Consider the following 18,398-nt stretch of genomic DNA (forward strand, 5'->3'; position numbering starts at 1 on the left):
GTCGGGCCGCAGTCCTGCTGCAAACGCTCCCCGGGATGCCCCGCTGTACGCAGGCGAGTAGCTCGCGGGCACAACCTCGCTCGTGCGCTTAACGCCCGCTACGTCACCGCAGGAGCCTAGAGCTCGCGGGGCTCAGAGCCGAGCCAAGCCCCAGGCCCGCCGCCAGCCCGAGCCCCCGGCACGCTGGCGCAAGAGAAGCGCGCGCCGCCCTCAGCGCTCAGGGCAGGCGCGTCACTTGCCCAGTGCGCACGCGCACGAGCCTCCAGCCCGCCGCCGGCGGCCCGCGCCGTCCGCACATGCTCAGTAGCGGACACCCCCCATTCCCCCCTGCTTGGAGGAAGGGCACCGTTGTGGCATGACAAGGGAGAGGGCGGGGAGGCCGCCGCGTAGCGCCCGTCCCCCCACGTCGCCATGCCGCTGGAAAGCTTGGCTCGCATCATCAAAGTGCAGCTGCCTGCCTACCTCAAGCGCCTGCCCTTGCCCGAGAGCATCAGCGGCTTCGTCAGGCTGACAGGTACCGCGGGCTGGCCCCCCTCTGCTAGCCCCGCCAGGATCCAGCCTCCCTCCGGCCCTGGCCTTCCCCTATTCCCTCCCCCCCCCAGCCCATTCCTTCCCCTTCCTGCCTCATCCTATTCCCCCCTTCCCCGGCGTCCCCCACCTCTTCCCTTCCCAGCTCCCCATCCAATTCCCCAGCCCTCCCTCCCCATCCCATTGCTTTCCCCTCCCACACCTCCCCTGCCCGGAGCTCCCCTTTCTTGCCCCGATGGGTGTCAGGAAGGAGGAAGTGAACCAGCTAACATAACTGGCAGGAGAGTTGCTAGTCTCCTGCTGGTGGGTGAAAGTTTGCCCTTGTGTGCCTTAGTTTCCCTCTGCCTAAGGGGATGACTGCACTTCTGCCTTGTGTGCTTCACCGTGGCAGACAGAGAAGCAAGTCTGTGGCTAAAATAAAATAACCGCCAGGGGTAAAATATTTACTCTTGCAAAATGTTACTTCCCCCAGATCTAGTGAGAGTTGTTCCTACCAGTCTTAAGAATGACTCTGTTGACTGCCAGGCCAGCCCAGCGCTGCAGTCTCTTCCCTGGATCGAGTGGTGTTCTTTATGCTTCCAGCAACAAGATTTTGCAGTCTGAAAATGGGTAATAAATCTGATTATGTCTGTGGCCGGAATAGACTCTCCAGCTTGCTTCTCTATAGCTATATGGGCTGTGCCTAGCTCATAGGACAGAAAGCAAGTTTTATCATGAGACATGACTTGAAGACCTGCAGGGAGCAGCTGTTTTGAATAAGAAGGGGATGGATGTTTTACAGGTCTTTCCTAACTGTAACCATACTTTGAAATCTTACACATCACTTTAGTAGCTCTCCCTCAGTTCAAATTGTAATCACAGCTTAGCCTGGACTAATTAACCATGTTGTAATTGGTAAGTATAAGACTTGTACTTTTAACCTAAAAAACAAATCCACATTAGGTTAAAAAAAAGTCAAACAGGCTTAACAAGTTTTTATCTGTTCCATAATTACCAACAAAGATTCTTAAACCAGTGTTAAACTGAACCTACTTTGGAAATATCAACTAACATACTTTGTGCCTGATTTTCATTTTCACTGAGGCCCCTTTCCATTTTGACCGATTCTCATTACCCCTTACCATGAGCCTTAGACTAAATTAATATCACGCTTTTTTTAAGGCTCCCCATCTGTAGTTCGGTTACAGCCAAGTTAGGGGACCTGGTTAACTTTGTTTTGTAACTAGCCTAACCCAGTTGCCGAACAAAAAACCCCCACCACCTTGATTTCTTAAGAACAACTGTTTGACAGAGCGCCCTTTAAAAAAAAAAGTTACATACTATTTAAAGTATTTCTCTAAAATGTTATAGAAAGGATTTTCTGCTCACATGGTGACTTTTTTTAAAATAAGTGTCTCCTTAGCAAGGGAAAAAATAGACTGACTACATAAGGGAAATAGGGAAAATAACCATACAAAGTGCTGCCAATTGCACGAAGTGAACTAACTGAAAAGAGATTTTTTCCCCTCCTAACTTTGTCCGTGTTCTCTGTACTTACTACAATTATGGTTTCCAACAGAATTGGTATTTTTTTCAGGTTTGTGTCCCATTAAGATCCCAACTATGTTACAAATTAGAACTATTTGAACCTGGTTTCTAGACTCAGTTGTAGTGGGTTTAAGACCTCAAGTATCATATTGTTTTAGCTAGCACGGTTTATTTGGAGACATAAAAAAAATTAAACTGTTCTGGCAGGGTAAAAGGTCCTTTAAGATGCAGTCAGACTAATTTGTCCATACTGCATCAGCAAGCTGTACCATCTTCATGAGTGTTGGAAAACAGTTTATCTACAACTAGGCTTAAGTACTATTTTCCAGCACATTTACACTGTGTGTTTACTTAGTATCCCATAATATCTCTGGCGATCTTACAGTGGCACAGCTGCATCGATAGAGCTGTGCTGCTGTAAACTCACTAGTGTAGACATGGCCCTAGCCTCTTCATACATTTATGAAACTGAGGAGGTATGAAATCTACCTGTATATTCATACACACCACATCTATCGAAGTGCACAACTGACAGCATAATGGAATACACTACTTTTAATGCTCAATCCTGCAGTTTCAAACATTATAACTATTAAACACGAGCTTTTAAAAACTTAGCAAAGTACTTACTGGTCACTCAGGCTAGTTAGCATACCAACTTTGAAGCTTCAGTCATATGAGTTATTCTGAAAAAGGTAATCAAAACATTTAAGAGTGAGGTGGGGAGCAGAGCTGTTTACTCTCAAATCAGTTAGCTAAAAGGATTTTGTTTAAACTTAGAATAAAATAAATCACCACTTCTGGGAGGGGCCAATCATGTGACATTTCAGTCCCAAAGGTGAATGTTTCAGAAAGCAATGAACATAGGTAGAAGAGGGGATTAGAATGGAAACTGCTGTGTGATTGCTGTAGGAATTTGGGACAGTTTTTTAGCTGAAAAATTCCTAGTCCTACATTCACTAGCTCTGGTACTTAATGATTTAATGAACACTTGAACAATCAGGCATAGTGAAACTATGGATGCAGATACAAAATGTAGTCAGAAATACATAGCTACACGGCTAACATTCCAAATCTGGACACAGGATTCATTTCTGCAGTATTTAATAGGCTGATGTCCATGGTCACACTTAAATGTCTTTTCTCTACGATGTAATGTATACATCATGTTGATAGCACTAAATTGAGAAAAACAGCCAAGAATGCTATGCGTGCAAGGTTGAAGTGTTTCAGTCTTATGGCACACAGTAAACAATGTCTTTTTCAAGAGCATCCTCCTTGAAATAATATGCTCTTGGCTCACAGCCCCTTTTTTCTTAGCAGCAGCTTGACATAACAGCACATGATTGGTAGTATGACTTTGCTTGTGACCCCAATGTTGGATACCATCAGAGATGAAAAGACATGAAAGTATTCTAGGTTAAAGATGCTGAATCTCTCACCACCACCACCTGTTTGCTTGAGAGCATGCACGCTACAGATTGACTGAATTGTGATAAAGGACATTTGAGCAGAGTTTTCTGGGTAGCGTCTTATGGTTGAACTAAGCCTCTTACATTTGCAAGCTTACTAGTCTTCAAAGATTTACACTAGCTTTTGTGGCAGAGCTCCAACCTTGTCCCCGTGGGTCCCATGCTGCCAGGAGGTTTATGCTAGTTTCAGAGGCTCACTGCAACCCTCCACATAGCCCTTCTCTCTCTCTCTAGGGCCAGGGATACAGTCTGCTGAGCCCTTTTCATCATAAGCCAGCAAGGTTATCAGTGAGAGAGCTCCCACAGTCTCTGTTGCTCCTACAGCATCATGCCAAAACAATGTAGCCTCCTGTCCTGACAGGGGCCTGTTTTCTCCTCCCAGGAGGTGTTTCTGTAGTGGTAGGTTGAGGGGAACCTAGGCCCACCCTCTACTCTGGGTTCCAGCCCAGGGACCCTAATGGTAGCAGCTGTTGGCAGCCAACCTTTCACTGCCAGAGTTGCTACATTTCCCCAGGCCACTTCCCCACAGCTCTCCTGATTCTCCCTTACCAATTACTTGAGGATGTCTTTGTTAACCAGCCCTTCAGCCATATTTGCTCTCCTCTACCTGCCTGGGGTGAGCCCTTTTATAGTATCCGAGGGGCCTTAATTAGAGTCAGGTGGTCACATTAGCTTAATGGCCTCACCTGACTCTTTGCAGGTTAATTGGAGTCAGGTGTTCTCATTAGCCTGGAGCAGCCCCTGCTCTGATCAGTCAGGGAACAGAAAACTGTTAATCCAGTGGCCACTATATCTGTCTTCTACTACTCTGCTGTACCCAACTGGCCTGGGTCTATCACACTTTGTAATTTGCAATTCTATTCATAGGAGTTTTGTAGATTTGTGGTAGTGACAAAATGCTTTGCACTTCACCATAGAACCTTGCCATGGCAGCAACATTGGTGCTGAAATGGCAGAGTTCTGCTGATTCGCCCCTTCATGGTATGTATAGGCTTCTGTGATATTGATAATTTAAACTGAAATGACGTTCACCTCCATGTAAACTCTTCTTTAAGGACAGTGCCAGCAGTAAATGCCGGAGCTGTGATACCTTCTGGAAAAGATTAGGGAATTCAGTTCCCACTTATATCAAACTTCATATAAACCTTTACAAATATTTAGCAATTATTTTAGTAACTTAGCAGTTTTATTTGCTGTCTATCAGGTTTTTTAAACTGAGTATGGTAAGGTTGTACCCGCTTACTAGAGAAGGGGAGAGGAGAGAAAAAAAGCTGCCTTTATGCTTCTGTTACGGAGTTACTAGGCAATGCTGTGGAACTACTTTAGACTAAGCCAGTTAGGACTTTGGGGGAGCCTTTTTTTGTGAGCAGACTGTTTTTAGGGCAGGAAGCTTACACAGATTTGACCTTTTTGGGTTTGACCTTTGAGCATTTAGGGTTTTTTTTTGTTTGTTTGTTTTTAAACTGTGCACTTTTTACAGTGAGTTCGCACAGGCGGGGCTCCTGGGGAAGCCAGAGGGCCGTGCCCCTGCCAACTTTGCATTTAGACGTGACTTTTAGTCAGCCAGTAAAACAGAAGGTTTATTAGATGACAGGAACGTGGTTTAAAACAGAGCTTGTAGGTACAGAGACCAGGACCCCTTAGTTAGATCCATTTTGTGGGGCAGGGAGCCCAGAGCCCCCTCTGGCCCTTCCTTCATTTTTTTAAGCGAGCTTTAAACTGAAACTTTTTCGCCCCTCCTCTTGTCTTTTTTCTGGGCCAGGAGGCCACCTGATTTTTTTTGTTTTTCAACAGCTTTAGTTGGCACCTTTGCAGAGAAGGGGCCCAGGCCATTAGTTGCCAGGGGACAGCGTGTTGGCCACTGTTTGTGCAGACACCATTACACTGGCCCTTTAGGGCTTTGCAACAATTACACCCCCTTATTTTACCCCATAGATACTTAAGAAATGCATAGGGGAAACTAAGGCACACATACAGTATTTAGACAAAACATTAAGAACATTCTCATTTTGTCACATCTTCTCCCTAGGAGGAGGGAGTTTGGAAGGGGTGACAAATGACCACCACCTGAATTTTGCTTTTCCATGGAAAGGGCTCTAATGGGAGTGGACAGTGGAGGGTTTTGCCTGTCATCTCTACATTCTAATGGGGTGCCTCAGCTCCTGTGAGAACAGGACAGTTTGGTGACTTACAGAAAGGGTATTTTAATGCTCCTCTCAAACTGACTATGTGAAGGTCTAAAGGCCCCCTCCACTGAAATGTTGGAGGACTTTGATCCAGGGCCCCGAGAACACTGATTGAAACTTTCAGAAAGAAAGAGGGTTTCTTTTTTAAAAACAATGAAGGTTGGAAAATATTTAAACTTTTGCTTTACATCTTTTTAAAAAAATTAAAAAGACCCTTTTGAGTTATCTTTCAAAATTTTTATAAGTCAAAAATCTTAAGTCTTGTTTGGTTTAATAATAAGAATAATAATAAATAATAAAGCAAACAGCAGGGCCTATGAAGAGAGCATCTAAATAGGATACCTAGGAGGGAAGAGAGCACTGGGCTCCTCAACAGAGCATTGCATTTAGACCCTACTCTCTCGGGGAGAGAGGACGGACACCTTTAGTATGTTACAAAATGCTTTTGTAAATTAGATGCTTTAAAGAAAATTAAAGCTATCTGAATGATTGATAGAACATACGGGTACAGTAGAACCTCAGTTATGAACATCTCAGGAATGGAGGTTGTTTGTAACTCTGAAATGTTTATAACTCTGAACAAAATGTTTTGGTGGTTCTTTCAAAAATTTACAACTGAACATTGATTTAATACAGTTTTGAAACTTTACTATGCAGAAGAAAAATGCTGCTTTCCCTTTTTTTTTTTTAGTAGTTACATTTAACATAGTACTGCACTTGCTAATATTTTTTCCTCTCTGCTTCTGCCTGATTGTGTACTTCCAGTTTCAAATGAGGTGTGTGGTTGACTGGTCAGTTCATAACTCTGGTGATCATAACTCTGAGGTTCTTCTGTTCAGCGCTCCAGGGAGTTGTGGGCATGCATATGTGGAATTCAGCACAAAACAAAACTCAGCCTGGTAAATGGAGATGGTTGCATATTGAATATGAAACTGAGCACATAAAAATTAGACCTTAGAAAGCTACATTAATACAACATATTTACTTGGTTTTCTGACATTCTTTTAAGTCTTTGGCTCTGATCTGTGCTGACCAATCCTTTTACCCTTGTAGAGTTACATTCACTTCAGTGGCACTGCACATGGGCAAAAGGGTCTGCCCGCCCAGATCAAATGGCAGGAACCTTAAGTTTTTCAAGCAGCAGCTGTAATGTGGGCATGTTGAATAATCAGTTTTGAAGTACTAAATGTATACAGCAACACACTCTACTACATTGCTTTATGGAATCATTTAATGATGGGACATGTTTGCCTGCTTCTTCCAACAAGCTGCTCAACAAGAATACAGCCAAATCAGTGGTTATATGGTGCCAAAACTGCTCTTGAACTTAGTAATCAGCAGGAATTTTCACTTCATTTTTAGCAGACGCTGCTCTTTGACTAGAGCTCATTTAAAGATACCTTCAAAGTGTTTCCCTAACTCTCGAAAAACTAACCATTTGAAGTGTGAAACTGCCATCTGGTTACTTCTTGAAATATCTCTTCTTTTGTTGAATTTTTCCCCCTGAAGGGCTGCAATTGGAGACTAAGGACTTGTCTGCACTAGGAAGTTGTACCACTTTACAATCCAACAGCAAACCAGAATAGTTATTGTTTCCTGGTTTGTAGAATTTATGTTCTGCACGGTGCTTGCTCTAAGCACTGTGGCAGCTGTAATTCAATAAGTTACTGATTAAGAACTAAAAGATTACTGTATACTAATACAACCATGTTTTGTATAAAGCAGATTAAATATACAAGCATTTTCTAGGACATTTGCTACTCTTTGTATTGTATTACAGTCCGTTTGTTGTTCTCCTGTCCCTAATCTACCTACTTTTCTCTGTGCTTAGGTCATGAGCACCTAGGAGAAGGGTTTGTCCCATCTTGAATGTCTGGGAAACGGCTAGCACTGGTAGCTAGTAGGCGCTAGTGGTTAGTTGTTAGCATTGTAGGTACTACAATAATCAAATCATCCCAACATTTAGATAATTGTTGTAGGTGTGTTTATCATTTTACAAAACATTTGTAGACAAGATCACTGCCTTGAATATTATGCAGTCTAACTCAAAGTATTCACAGAGTAACAACTCAAATTCAAGACAAGGAAGGAGATATTTATAGAACTATCAATTGAATTGTGGTCAGTGAAAGATTACTATACAGCACAGAAGCATAGAGTCAAAATTTTATTTATTACTAATATTTACTACTATAAATTAAAGAGAATGAATGTTCTTTGGCAGCCACAAATGAAAATTTACAAACTTTGATTTAGTTTGTTTCCTGGTTGTGAAAGAAGGGAATTGAGTGACCTTAAATTATGGTATTTAAAGATATTATTTGTACTGAGTGAGCATCTGCCTGGCCATCAATCAAGGTTCAGGGTGCTGTGCTAAGCACCATACTCACTAAGCACGCATTTGTTTGAGTGTCGATCTTGTAGTCTCAAGCAAAAGCAGGCCTGACCCCAGAGTCAGGGTGGGCAGTAAAATAATATTTCGTTATTAGAACTTTTCTTCTTTTGCATCCCTAAGTTTAATTAGGAAAAACTGACCCTGAGAGTCTTAAAGTTCTTGCCTTATCAATCACAGAGAAATGAGGGGGAAAATACATGGTGGAGAGCAGCATCTTACATACAGCTTTGTATTTTAGGCTGATAAAAATCCTGAGCCCCCTCTACCCTAGAAACTGAACCATTTTTTGAGATCTGAGGTCAGTCATGGCTTCTCTCTGACTGCTTGTGTTGACAGGGACAAACTATAATCAATGCAATATACAGAACCAGAATTTACCCTGAAAGTACAAGCATCAAGGGTTAGCAGGGAGGAAGGGAACAGTATTTGGCATTGGGTTTCAGACATGAACTTAGTGTTAAAAAGAAAAGGAGTATTTGTGGCACCTTAGCGACTAACCAATTTATTTGAGCATAAGCTTTCGTGAGCTACAGCTCACTTCGTCGGATGCATTCAGTTGAAAATACAGTGGGGAGATTTATATACATAGAGAACATGAAACAATGGGTGTTACCATACACACTGTAACCAGAGTGATCACTTAAAGTGAGCTATTAGCAGCGGGGGGGGGGGAACCTTTTATAGAGATAATCAAGGTGGGCCATTTCCAGCAGTTGACAAGAACGTCTGAAGAACAGTGGCGGGTGGGGGAGAGGGATAAACATGGGGAAATAGTTTTACTTTGTGTAATGACCCATCCACTCCCAGTCTTTATTCAAGCCTAAGTTAATTGTATCCGGTTTGCAAATTAAGTCCAATTCAGCAGTCTCTCATTGGAGTCTGTTTTTGAAGTTTTTTTATTGAAGAATTGCCACTTTCAGGTCTGTAATCGAGTGACCAGAGAGATTGAAGTGTTCTCCGACTGGTTTTTGAATGTTATAATTCTTGATGTCTGATTTGTGTCCATTTATTCTTTTACGTAGAGACTGTCCAGTTTGATCAGTGTACATGGCAGAGGGGCATTGCTGGCACATGATGGCATATATCACATTGGTATCTATCAAGTATTCTTACAACTACAATACCCACCTGCTGAAGTGAAGAAACAGATTGACAGAGCCAGAAGAGTACCCAGAAGTCACCTACTACAGGACAGGCCCAACAAAGAAAATAACAGAACGCCACTAGCCATCACCTTCAGCCCCCAACTAAAACCTCTCCAGCACATCTTCAAGGAACTACAACCTATCCTGAGGGATGACCCATCACTCTCACAAATCTTGGGAGAGAGGCCAGTCAGTCCTTGCCTACAGACAGCCCCGCAACCTGAAGCAAATACTCACCAGCAACCACACAACAGAACCACTAACCCAGGAACCTATCCTTGCAACAAAGCCCGTTGCCAACTGTGTCCACATATCTATTCAGGGGACACCATCATAGGGCCTAATCAAATCACCCACACTATCAGAGGCTCGTTCACCTGCACATCTACCAATGTGATATATGCCATCATGTGCCACCAATGTCCCTCTGCCATGTACATTGGCCAAACTGGACAGTCTCTACGTAAAAGAATAAATGGACACAAATCAAACGTCAAGAATTATAACATTCAAAAACCAGTTGGAGAACACTTCAATCTCTCTGGTCCCTCGATTACAGACCTAAAAATGGCAATACTGCAACAAAAAAAACTTCAAAAACAGACTCCAATGAGAGACTGCTGAATTGGACTTAATTTGCAAACTGGATACAATTAACTTAGGCTTGAATAGAGACTGGGAGTGGATGGGTCATTACACAAAGTAAAACTATTTCCCCATGTTTATCCCTCTCCCCCACCCGCCACTGTTCTTCAGACGTTCTTGTCAACTGCTGGAAATGGCCTACCTTGATTATCACTATGAAAAGTTCCCTCCTCCCACCCCTCCTCCAGCTCTCCTGCTGGTAATAGCTCACCTTAAGTGATCACTCTTGTTACAGTCTGTATGGTAACACCCATTGTTTCATGTTCTCTATGTATATAAAGCTCCCCACTGTATTTTCCACTGAATGCATCCGATGAAGTGAGCTGTAGCTCATGAAAGCTTATGCTCAAGTAACTTTGTTAGTCTCTAAGGTGCCACAAATACTCCTTTTCTTTTTGCGAATACAGACTAACGCAGCTGCTACTCTGAAACCTATCTTAGTGTTGTCACACCCTTAGTCTTCAAAAGTTTCCATCTCTCTTATTTTCTTGTCGTGGCTGCCTCTTCCCCCCAGTCCCGTGTGTTTCTTCACAACAGTCATGCTGAAGTGTACAGTACAGTCATGATTATTATGTTTTTTATGCTGGCAGTATAAATATATACAATATATAGACAACCTTTATCTGTACATCAAAATGACGTGCTCATGAGTGAGGTAAGATAAGCATCAAATTCCTTGTAGGAATTATGTACTGATTATACTTTAATTTTTCAGTGGAGGGCCACAGGCACAATTTTTGTGGGCTTTCCATCTAACCTCTATACTAAGGGGGCTATTGGTAACCTAAGTAGCATCCCATACAGGAAGAGGCCATTCTTATGAAGCCTCTTTTACAAATGTTTGAGCCACCTCTGTTCAGAATATATGCTCCTGTAGTTGCTGTGAAAGTGTGTGTGGGGTGAAGGGGATGGGATAGAGAAGTCAGGGGCACATTGAGAAGTAGCCTCCACAGACCACTTGAGTGAATCTCTGACCTTGTCATCTTACATAGTAGGATGACAAGCTGCATGTGGATCTAATAGGGGATTTGGGGTTTCTTAATTTATTATTTAAAACTGTGATCCAACACTGACAGGACTGTGTTCTCCCTGCCCCACCTAACTTGCCGAGTTATCTCGTGGGAATCTGAAAATTAGAGGGTTTTTTTGTGTTTAGAGTGCATGGAAGTGAGAACTCATTGACTGACTGAATCTAAAAACAGGAAGCAGTACAATCATCTGTTAGAAAAAGCCCCCTGCTAGTTAACTTTGAGGCAAACATAATTCAGGAAGTAACTTCTGAATTTGCATAGAGCCTGGAGTCACTGCAAATCCAAATGCAATAGCACGTTGCATGCTGAATGGTGGATAGTTCATACACGTTTAGTGTTTTAACTTACTGATGAGCTGCTCTGTAGCCAGTTAGACTAGAAAGTGGTATAATAATTACAGTAGTAAGTGAGCTCCTACTAGTGCATACGTGATTTAGTTTTTGAAACAGATATTAGAAAGTAATTAAAAAAGGCAACAGAGCTACCTCTACTGCTCAGTTTTAATATGAACACTAGTTTTTGTACTCAAGAACCACTCTGGCTGACACACTCCTTCCACCTGACTTTTTTTCTTTTCTTTTCCAAATGAGAGGGAGAGGACAGAATATTAGCTGTGGATGCTTCAATGTACGCTGTGGCCATTCACTTTAGTTAGGCTGTCAGTGTCAGGGTTCTCTTTCCGTTCACATCTAATAAAGGGTCTTGTTATTGTTAGGGAACTTAAAAAGTGTGAGTATGGAAAAAAAAATGAGTGGACATCTACTTCCCAGAAACTGATAAGGGGAAAAATAGAGAGGGTGGCAACACCCTGGTAAGATGCCTATGCCCCAGCTTCTTGGGCGAGAGTTGGGATTCCTGTCATGTTACTCCTAAACATTCCCCAGGGCCTCCACTTTTTGGATTGGTCTTTGGCTAGCAGAAGTATAAGTTTGAAGATTCACCCCTTTCTGATTGTAGACGGAGAAGGAAACTCTGGTCTCTTCCTTCTTCCCTTCTCTTGTGTTCTTTGGCGGGACAGAGATTTGTCTTTGTTACTCTACCCCCTTCCCACCCTCTATTTTTTGGATTCCCTCATAAATAGCTCCAGTGATTGCCTCTGATGCTCAGCTTTCCCAAGCAATAGCACTATGAAATTGGCTTGATTCTTATGTTTGTGTTGTCTACAGAATTCTGAATAGCATCAGTGAACAGAATATTGTTAATTTTGTTGCATCTGCTTCAGAAAGCTATGTGTAGCTACAGAAGCAATGGAGCTGCTTGTAGGCTCAGAAAGACATTACTGCATGAGCTCAAATTTGAAATGTGTTTTGTAAGCATTGGGGCTAGAAAGTTGTTTTTAAATTAAAGTCCGTCTCTCTCTGCATGTCAGTTTTTCAAGATGTATTAAAGGGTATCCCTGTGGAAGTTCTGTGGCTATAGTTTGTCTCATGAGTCCTAGATAGGAAGCCCAAAACTGTAATCGAGGTGGGGGAGATTGGAGCCAAATGGGTGGAGGTGGCAGAAAAGAAAAAAACTGGTCGCAGTTGGAGCGGATACCGGAAAGGAAAACCTCAGACCACACCCTACCACCGGGGGCAGCCCAAGGCCCCAACTACCCCCCAAGGAACCCTCCAGACACCTTATTGTCCCGCCACACTGTTCTCCAGCAACCCACCTCACCCCAGTGACACGTCAGCTAATGTTTTAAATGTAACACGATGTTTTAAATGTAACGAGCTGGGGCATGTAAAGGCCAACTGCCCCAAGAACCCCAACAGATTACAGTTCATTTCACCAGAATCACACCAGAGGTCCTCAGGCCCAGATACCTCCCAGATACCCTCAGAGCGGAGGGAAACTCTGAGTGTGGGTGGGAAGAAGGTCACCGCGTGGAGGGACACCAGAGCACAAGTGTTGGCTATCCTTAGTGGACCCAAATTTAATGGACCCAGAGATCCAAGTGACAATTCAACCCTTCAAGTCCAACTCTTTCAGTTTGCCTACAGCCAAGTTGCCTGTCCAGTACAAGGGCTGATCAGGAATGTGGACTTTTGCAGTCTATGATGATTATCCCATCCCCATGCTGTTGGGGGAAGACTTGGCCAATCATGTGAAGCTAGCCAAGAGGGTGGGAATGGTCACCCACAGCCAGGCTAAGCAAGCCGTCACGCCTAGCTCTGTTCCGGAAACTTCTACGAGGACCTGGTCAGAGGTGATGGAACTGGACCCCGTGCCAACGTCTGCAACAGCAGTAGTGGATTCAGTCCCAGAGACCCAGGCAGAGTCGGTCCCAGAACTGGAACCAGCGGAACAACCAACACCAGAGGGCCCCACTGATCCTGAACCGGCAGCAGCCGATAACCCTACACAAGAGGCTCAGCCGGAGCCTAAACCCCAACTTAGTGAACCAGCGGAGAGCGGTTCACAGTCAACACAAACAACCCCATCCCCTACATCGCTTCCAGAGGGACCAAGCCTAGGTCCACAATCCAATGAGGAACTGATGTCTCCAGCATCAAGGGAACAGTTCCAGACCGAACAGGAAGCAGATGAAAGCCTCCAGAGAGCTTGGACGGCGGCATGAATTTTGTTTTGATTCTCTGGAAAGCCTCCAGGTCCCTTATATACTGCAGAAGTCATTGGCTAGTGAAGCTAAAAACCCTCCACATTTTGCTACCACAATACAAATAATAAATAGCTTCCTATCCTGGTTGTTACTGGTCTTTTCTCTGTGTTTCCTCTCTGTGTATTTGTAACCAAGTGGGCTGAGACTTTGTTCCTCAGTCATGCCTACTAGATGAGCTAAGTGTTCTGTCTTTGAGCTTGGCTTGAGGTTCTCCGTGCTATATTAAGATGCAAATCACTGTTCAAAAATCTATTTAATGCCATTTGATTCTAATGGCATTTTTAGATGAGGCCCTTCTTCTCTCTGTGTGTTTAGTCTTATTGAGTGTGCTACATGTTTTGTAAGTGCCCTACTTTGGTCTGTAGTGCTCCCATGTGTGCATCTTATCTGTCCTGGAGCTCTGAGTAGATCTTACAGATTTGGGGAGGCCAGGAGACTCACCTTCTCTGCTAGTGGGTCTACTGAATGTGTTGTTTGAAAAATTCTTTCAGAGGAGAGAATCTTTTCTTATGCCAACTGCATTCTTACTAAATGTACCTTCACAAGTTTTAAAAAAATGTATTAAAATCCTTTAAGTGGTGGTTTGATTTCCAAATCTTCATGTTCTGGAACAAAAGCTTTCCATACAGCATTTTGTCGTATGCATAACACCTGCTGCGTCAGCACACAACATGGTTAAGGCATAATTCCTAGCTGCAAAACCTGACCACAGGATCACTTACTTCCTAAGAAAGTTCTTGAGACCTTATTTTCAGGATGCATTGTTTCTGCTATTGGCAATTGAAAGAATAGGTGAGGTGATGCCAGATTATCCCGGAACAGTAGTTGAGTCCACAAGGTACCACTACTTACTTTAATCAGGTACACTTGAAAGGCTTGCTTCTCCGACTAGGTCATTGGTTCTTGCCATACATACTCTGAGCCCAGTCTTTTGAGGTTCGGGGCACCCAACTCCCACTGGGTCAGTCAGAATTGGATGCTCAGCACCTTGCAGGATTAGACCTGATGCAATTCAACTCTGGACAAGCTGACTGGAAAGAGACTTCTCTACTGAAATATTAATGCAGATTTGGATTTTAAACAAAGATTCACTCAGTTCTTCTGCCAATTTCCCTGCTGGAATGAGGGTACTCAAGACTTCATATAGCCATCACATATGCTAATGACAGAACAGGCAAAACTATCAGATACCATTAACTTGGGTTTGAATAGAGACTGGGAGTGGCTGGGTCATTACACATATTGAATCTATTTCCCCATGTTAAGTATCCTCACACCTTCTTGTCAACTGTCTAAATGGGCCATCTTGATTATCACTACAAAAGTTTTTTTCTCCTGCTGATAATAGCTCATCTTAATTAATTAGCCTCTTACAGTTGGTATGGCTACTTCTACCTTTTCATGTTCTCTGTACGTATATATATCTTCTTACTATATGTTCCATTCTATGCATCCGATGAAGTGAGCTGTAGCTCACGAAAGCTTATGCTCAAATAAATTTGTTAGTCTCTAAGGTGCCACAAGTACTCCTTTTCTTTATGCTGTTAACAGTTCCTCTTATATTTGTTAGAAAATGCTCCAAGGCTAATTTGAGTGAGCAGGTAAAGCATTAGGGAGCCTTCATTTAGTGTTAATCATGGTTTGATCTCTCCACTGATTCCCCTTCCTCTACTGCATCAATCTTAAACCACGAGTGAGAGCCTGGCCCCATTGAGATCAATGGGAGTTTTGCTCTAGACTTCCGTGGAGCCAGGATTTTACCCTTTGTTCTGTCTCCAGAAACCTATGTCCTCCTCCTCTATTTTCCAATCTCTCGTCTCATTTCACTAGTCCCCTCCATCTGTTAGCCTCGATTCCCTGCTCATTCTAAATCAAACAGGAAGAGCTGCTGCTGTGCCATTTGAGTGTAACTGATGCTGTTCACAATCCTAGTGCTCTATATAAGTCTAGTGTGTTTTTTAGTTTCAGAATGGCTGCGGTTATTGCCGTTCCTGGGTGTCCTGGCACTACTTGGATATCTGGCTCTTCGTCCATTCTTCTTGCGGAGGAAACAGCAGAAGGATAGCTTGATTAACCTCAAGATCCAGAAGGAAAATCCCAAAGTAGTAAATGAAATAAACATTGAAGATCTGTGCCTCACTAAAGCAGCTTACTGCAGGTGTTGGCGTTCTAAGACGGTAAGGTACTTTATAGCAACGGTATAGGGCTATGGAGTTAACTTTTTATTATTGCCAGTTCTGCTTTCTGTGAATTGGAGCACATTACTCCCACCCTGATGCTGGATGGGTTCATGGGTTCTCTAAGAGTTGTGTAATTCTTTTTCTCCACTCTAAACCTACATATGCAGGAGAGCTTAGACACCTACAAGCCACTTGACTGTCTGTTCTCCGCACAATAAGTAGAGTGGCCACCCTTTAGTCTGGTGCAGTGATTCCCAAACTTTTGTACTAGTGACCCCGTTCACATAGTAAGCCTCTAAGTGCGACCCCCCCCCAATACATTAAAAATACTTTTTTATATATTTAACACCATTATAAATGCTGGAGGTAAAGTGGGGTTTGGGGTAGAGGCTGACAGCTCACGATCCCCCACATAACCCCCTGAGGGGTCCTGACCCCCAGTTTGAGAACCCCTGGTCTGGTGAAAACTAAAGTAAATTTTGCCTTTCCTTTACGTGTTTTGCTCTATTCCTGGAATAAACCAGGGCTGGACAGAAAACAGTTCCATCTCATGAAAAACTTCCAGATTTTTAAATTCATTTTTGTTCAGAAATTAATTTTTGTTCCACCTCAAACAAGACCTTTCAATTTTTTTAACCCTAAAAGCGATTAACGTGGGACTCACAGGCCAAGTGACTGCCTTCACCAGCAGTCTATTCAGAAGTGGATTTCTCTCATTTTGACCTTATTTCAATCTAGACCTGTGAAACCTTCCCAATGAAGTGTTAAAACTGATACTTTTGTACAAAACGTTTAGAAGAAACAGCATTTTCCAGTGGGGGGAAGGGGGGTTTCATCAAAACTTGACCAACTCTGGAATGAACCTTAAAGTACATTGGGTGCTTCTGGTTTTAGCTGCTCCTCCAGTGGGCTATTTTGTCATGGAGAATGTGTTTTAAAAAAAAAACAAAACTCTTTAATGTTTTAGGCTATTGTACGGAGTTTAATTCTTCAGCAGCAGTGGTCTTCTGACTGACCAGTGCCATATACCTGATGGATGATAGGGATTGCGTGGATGTTGGAAAAGAACAATAGGAGGAAACTTTAAAAAAAATGTTTTCTTTGTAAAATGCTCTTAAGCTCCACCCTGATGCAACATGCTGTCTTTGGCACATTTAAATGCGTACGTATACTTCTGTGCAGAAAAAAGGTATCTAGTCTAAAGCTGCCCAGACTTTAGTACTGAGAGCTACCTTGTCAACTGGCTGGAAGTGAAAGGACTTTTCATTCATCTATTAAATATACAATAATCATAAACTTGTATCCCTGTCTCCTCTTGTATCCCTATCTTATCTGAGAAATTAAGATTAATTGCTACTTATTTATCAATCATTTCTGCAGCTGGGTCACATTGTCCCTTATCCTTTCGCTTTCGGGAAGGAGTGGCAACAGCTCTAATTTATGGGATGAGGTGTTGCATTTGCTTCTTAAGTTATACTCTGAGCATTTCTGACCTATAGACTTTTTTGTTGATGTTTGCGTTGGTGGGGTCTTGATCTCACTCCAACTATATGGATTATCCTCTACACAAACGACCACCACTTGTCTTAGTTGCTTGCTGTATAGTAAATACACTAATCATTCTTGTCTTTTCCAGTTCCCTGTCTGTGATGGCTCTCACAACAAACACAATGAATTGACAGGCGATAATGTGGGTCCACTAATACTCAAGAAGAAAGAAGTATAGAGAATCTCTAATTCATTAAATCATGACTGATGTGAAGTCATTTATATACTTGTAGTTGCAGGACACAATGTATTATGTACGTCTAATGGTTGCTGTAGATTTCCTTTTGGTTTAACCTATAGTTACAGGCAAGTGCTAGACCTAGGTCTGTGATTTGATACTTTGTATGTTCTGAAGAATCATGTCTTATGTAAAACTGTAAAGTAAACATCTTTGTAAATAAGCCTTTTTATCTGAACAGTGACCACTCCCAATCTTACAACTTAATCTTTTCAGGATGAACGTGATGTAATAAAAGCCATACTACTCTTAAATGGCCAGATGTGTATCTTTCCATTGCTTTTATTAGAGGCTGAGATGCTGTTAAGAACGAACGAAGACTGCTTTTCAGGGGAAAAAAAAATCCTGTTTTTGTCCTACTTAGTGGGTCTGATCTTCAGCTGGTGTAACAGCTCCACCACTTCAATTGAACTATTTTAATTCACACCAGCTGAGGATTTGGCCTAATTTATGTGTAAATGACTAACTTCCTTTTACCATACCAGTCCTTCCACCCTGACCTTCTGCACAAAATATATTGTAAGATGGAGCCATATCAGAGGAACAAAAAATTGTTCCAAAAAGAGTATGGAAAAAGAAAATTAATAGCCGACATTACAGTAACATAGGTTGTCTATATTCCGATGGCGGGAGGGAGTACAGATGCCCACATCAGTTGGTCTGTGCAGTAATCCTAGACTGTCTTCAAATTAAGTCACTGTTGAGGTTAGGCAGCAATACTTACAGTGCACCCTTATTTCAGGGCTCTAAACTTAGACTTCAGCAGTTGTGAAGCAGGGACAGGAGTTTGCCCCTTGCAGATAATTCTTATACTCAAGATGATGCACTTTTACCCAATACGAAAGTCCCAGCTCCTTGGATGGAGTAGGATCTGCTGATTAAATCACAGAACTGGATT

The 18,398-nt window shown here is 42.6% G+C and overlaps 1 protein-coding gene across 1 annotated transcript; it reads left to right on the top strand.

Moving 5' to 3' along the window:
* The first annotated feature begins 285 nt into the window (after positions 1-285).
* CISD2 (CDGSH iron sulfur domain 2) lies at positions 286-17,754 on the top strand. Its single transcript, XM_073340822.1, has 3 exons — positions 286-514; positions 15,497-15,711; positions 17,351-17,754. Exons 1-3 carry the CDS (start codon positions 412-414, stop codon positions 17,438-17,440), a joined length of 408 nt encoding a protein of 135 aa, XP_073196923.1. The 5' UTR covers positions 286-411; the 3' UTR covers positions 17,441-17,754.
* The last annotated feature ends 644 nt before the right edge of the window (positions 17,755-18,398 follow it).

Source organism: Lepidochelys kempii, chromosome 4, assembly GCF_965140265.1.
Source record: "Lepidochelys kempii isolate rLepKem1 chromosome 4, rLepKem1.hap2, whole genome shotgun sequence".
Lineage (NCBI taxonomy): Eukaryota > Metazoa > Chordata > Testudines > Cheloniidae > Lepidochelys > Lepidochelys kempii.

Bases quoted from the DNA above. Each gene is read 5' to 3' on its own strand.
- CISD2 (XM_073340822.1), top strand. From the start codon at position 412: ATGCCGCTGGAAAGCTTGGCTCGCATCATCAAAGTGCAGCTGCCTGCC. The intron at 515-15,496 runs GTACCGCGGGCT...TGTGTTTTTTAG, and splicing joins CGGCTTCGTCAGGCTGACAG to TTTCAGAATGGCTGCGGTTA. The intron at 15,712-17,350 runs GTAAGGTACTTT...TGTCTTTTCCAG, and splicing joins GGTGTTGGCGTTCTAAGACG to TTCCCTGTCTGTGATGGCTC.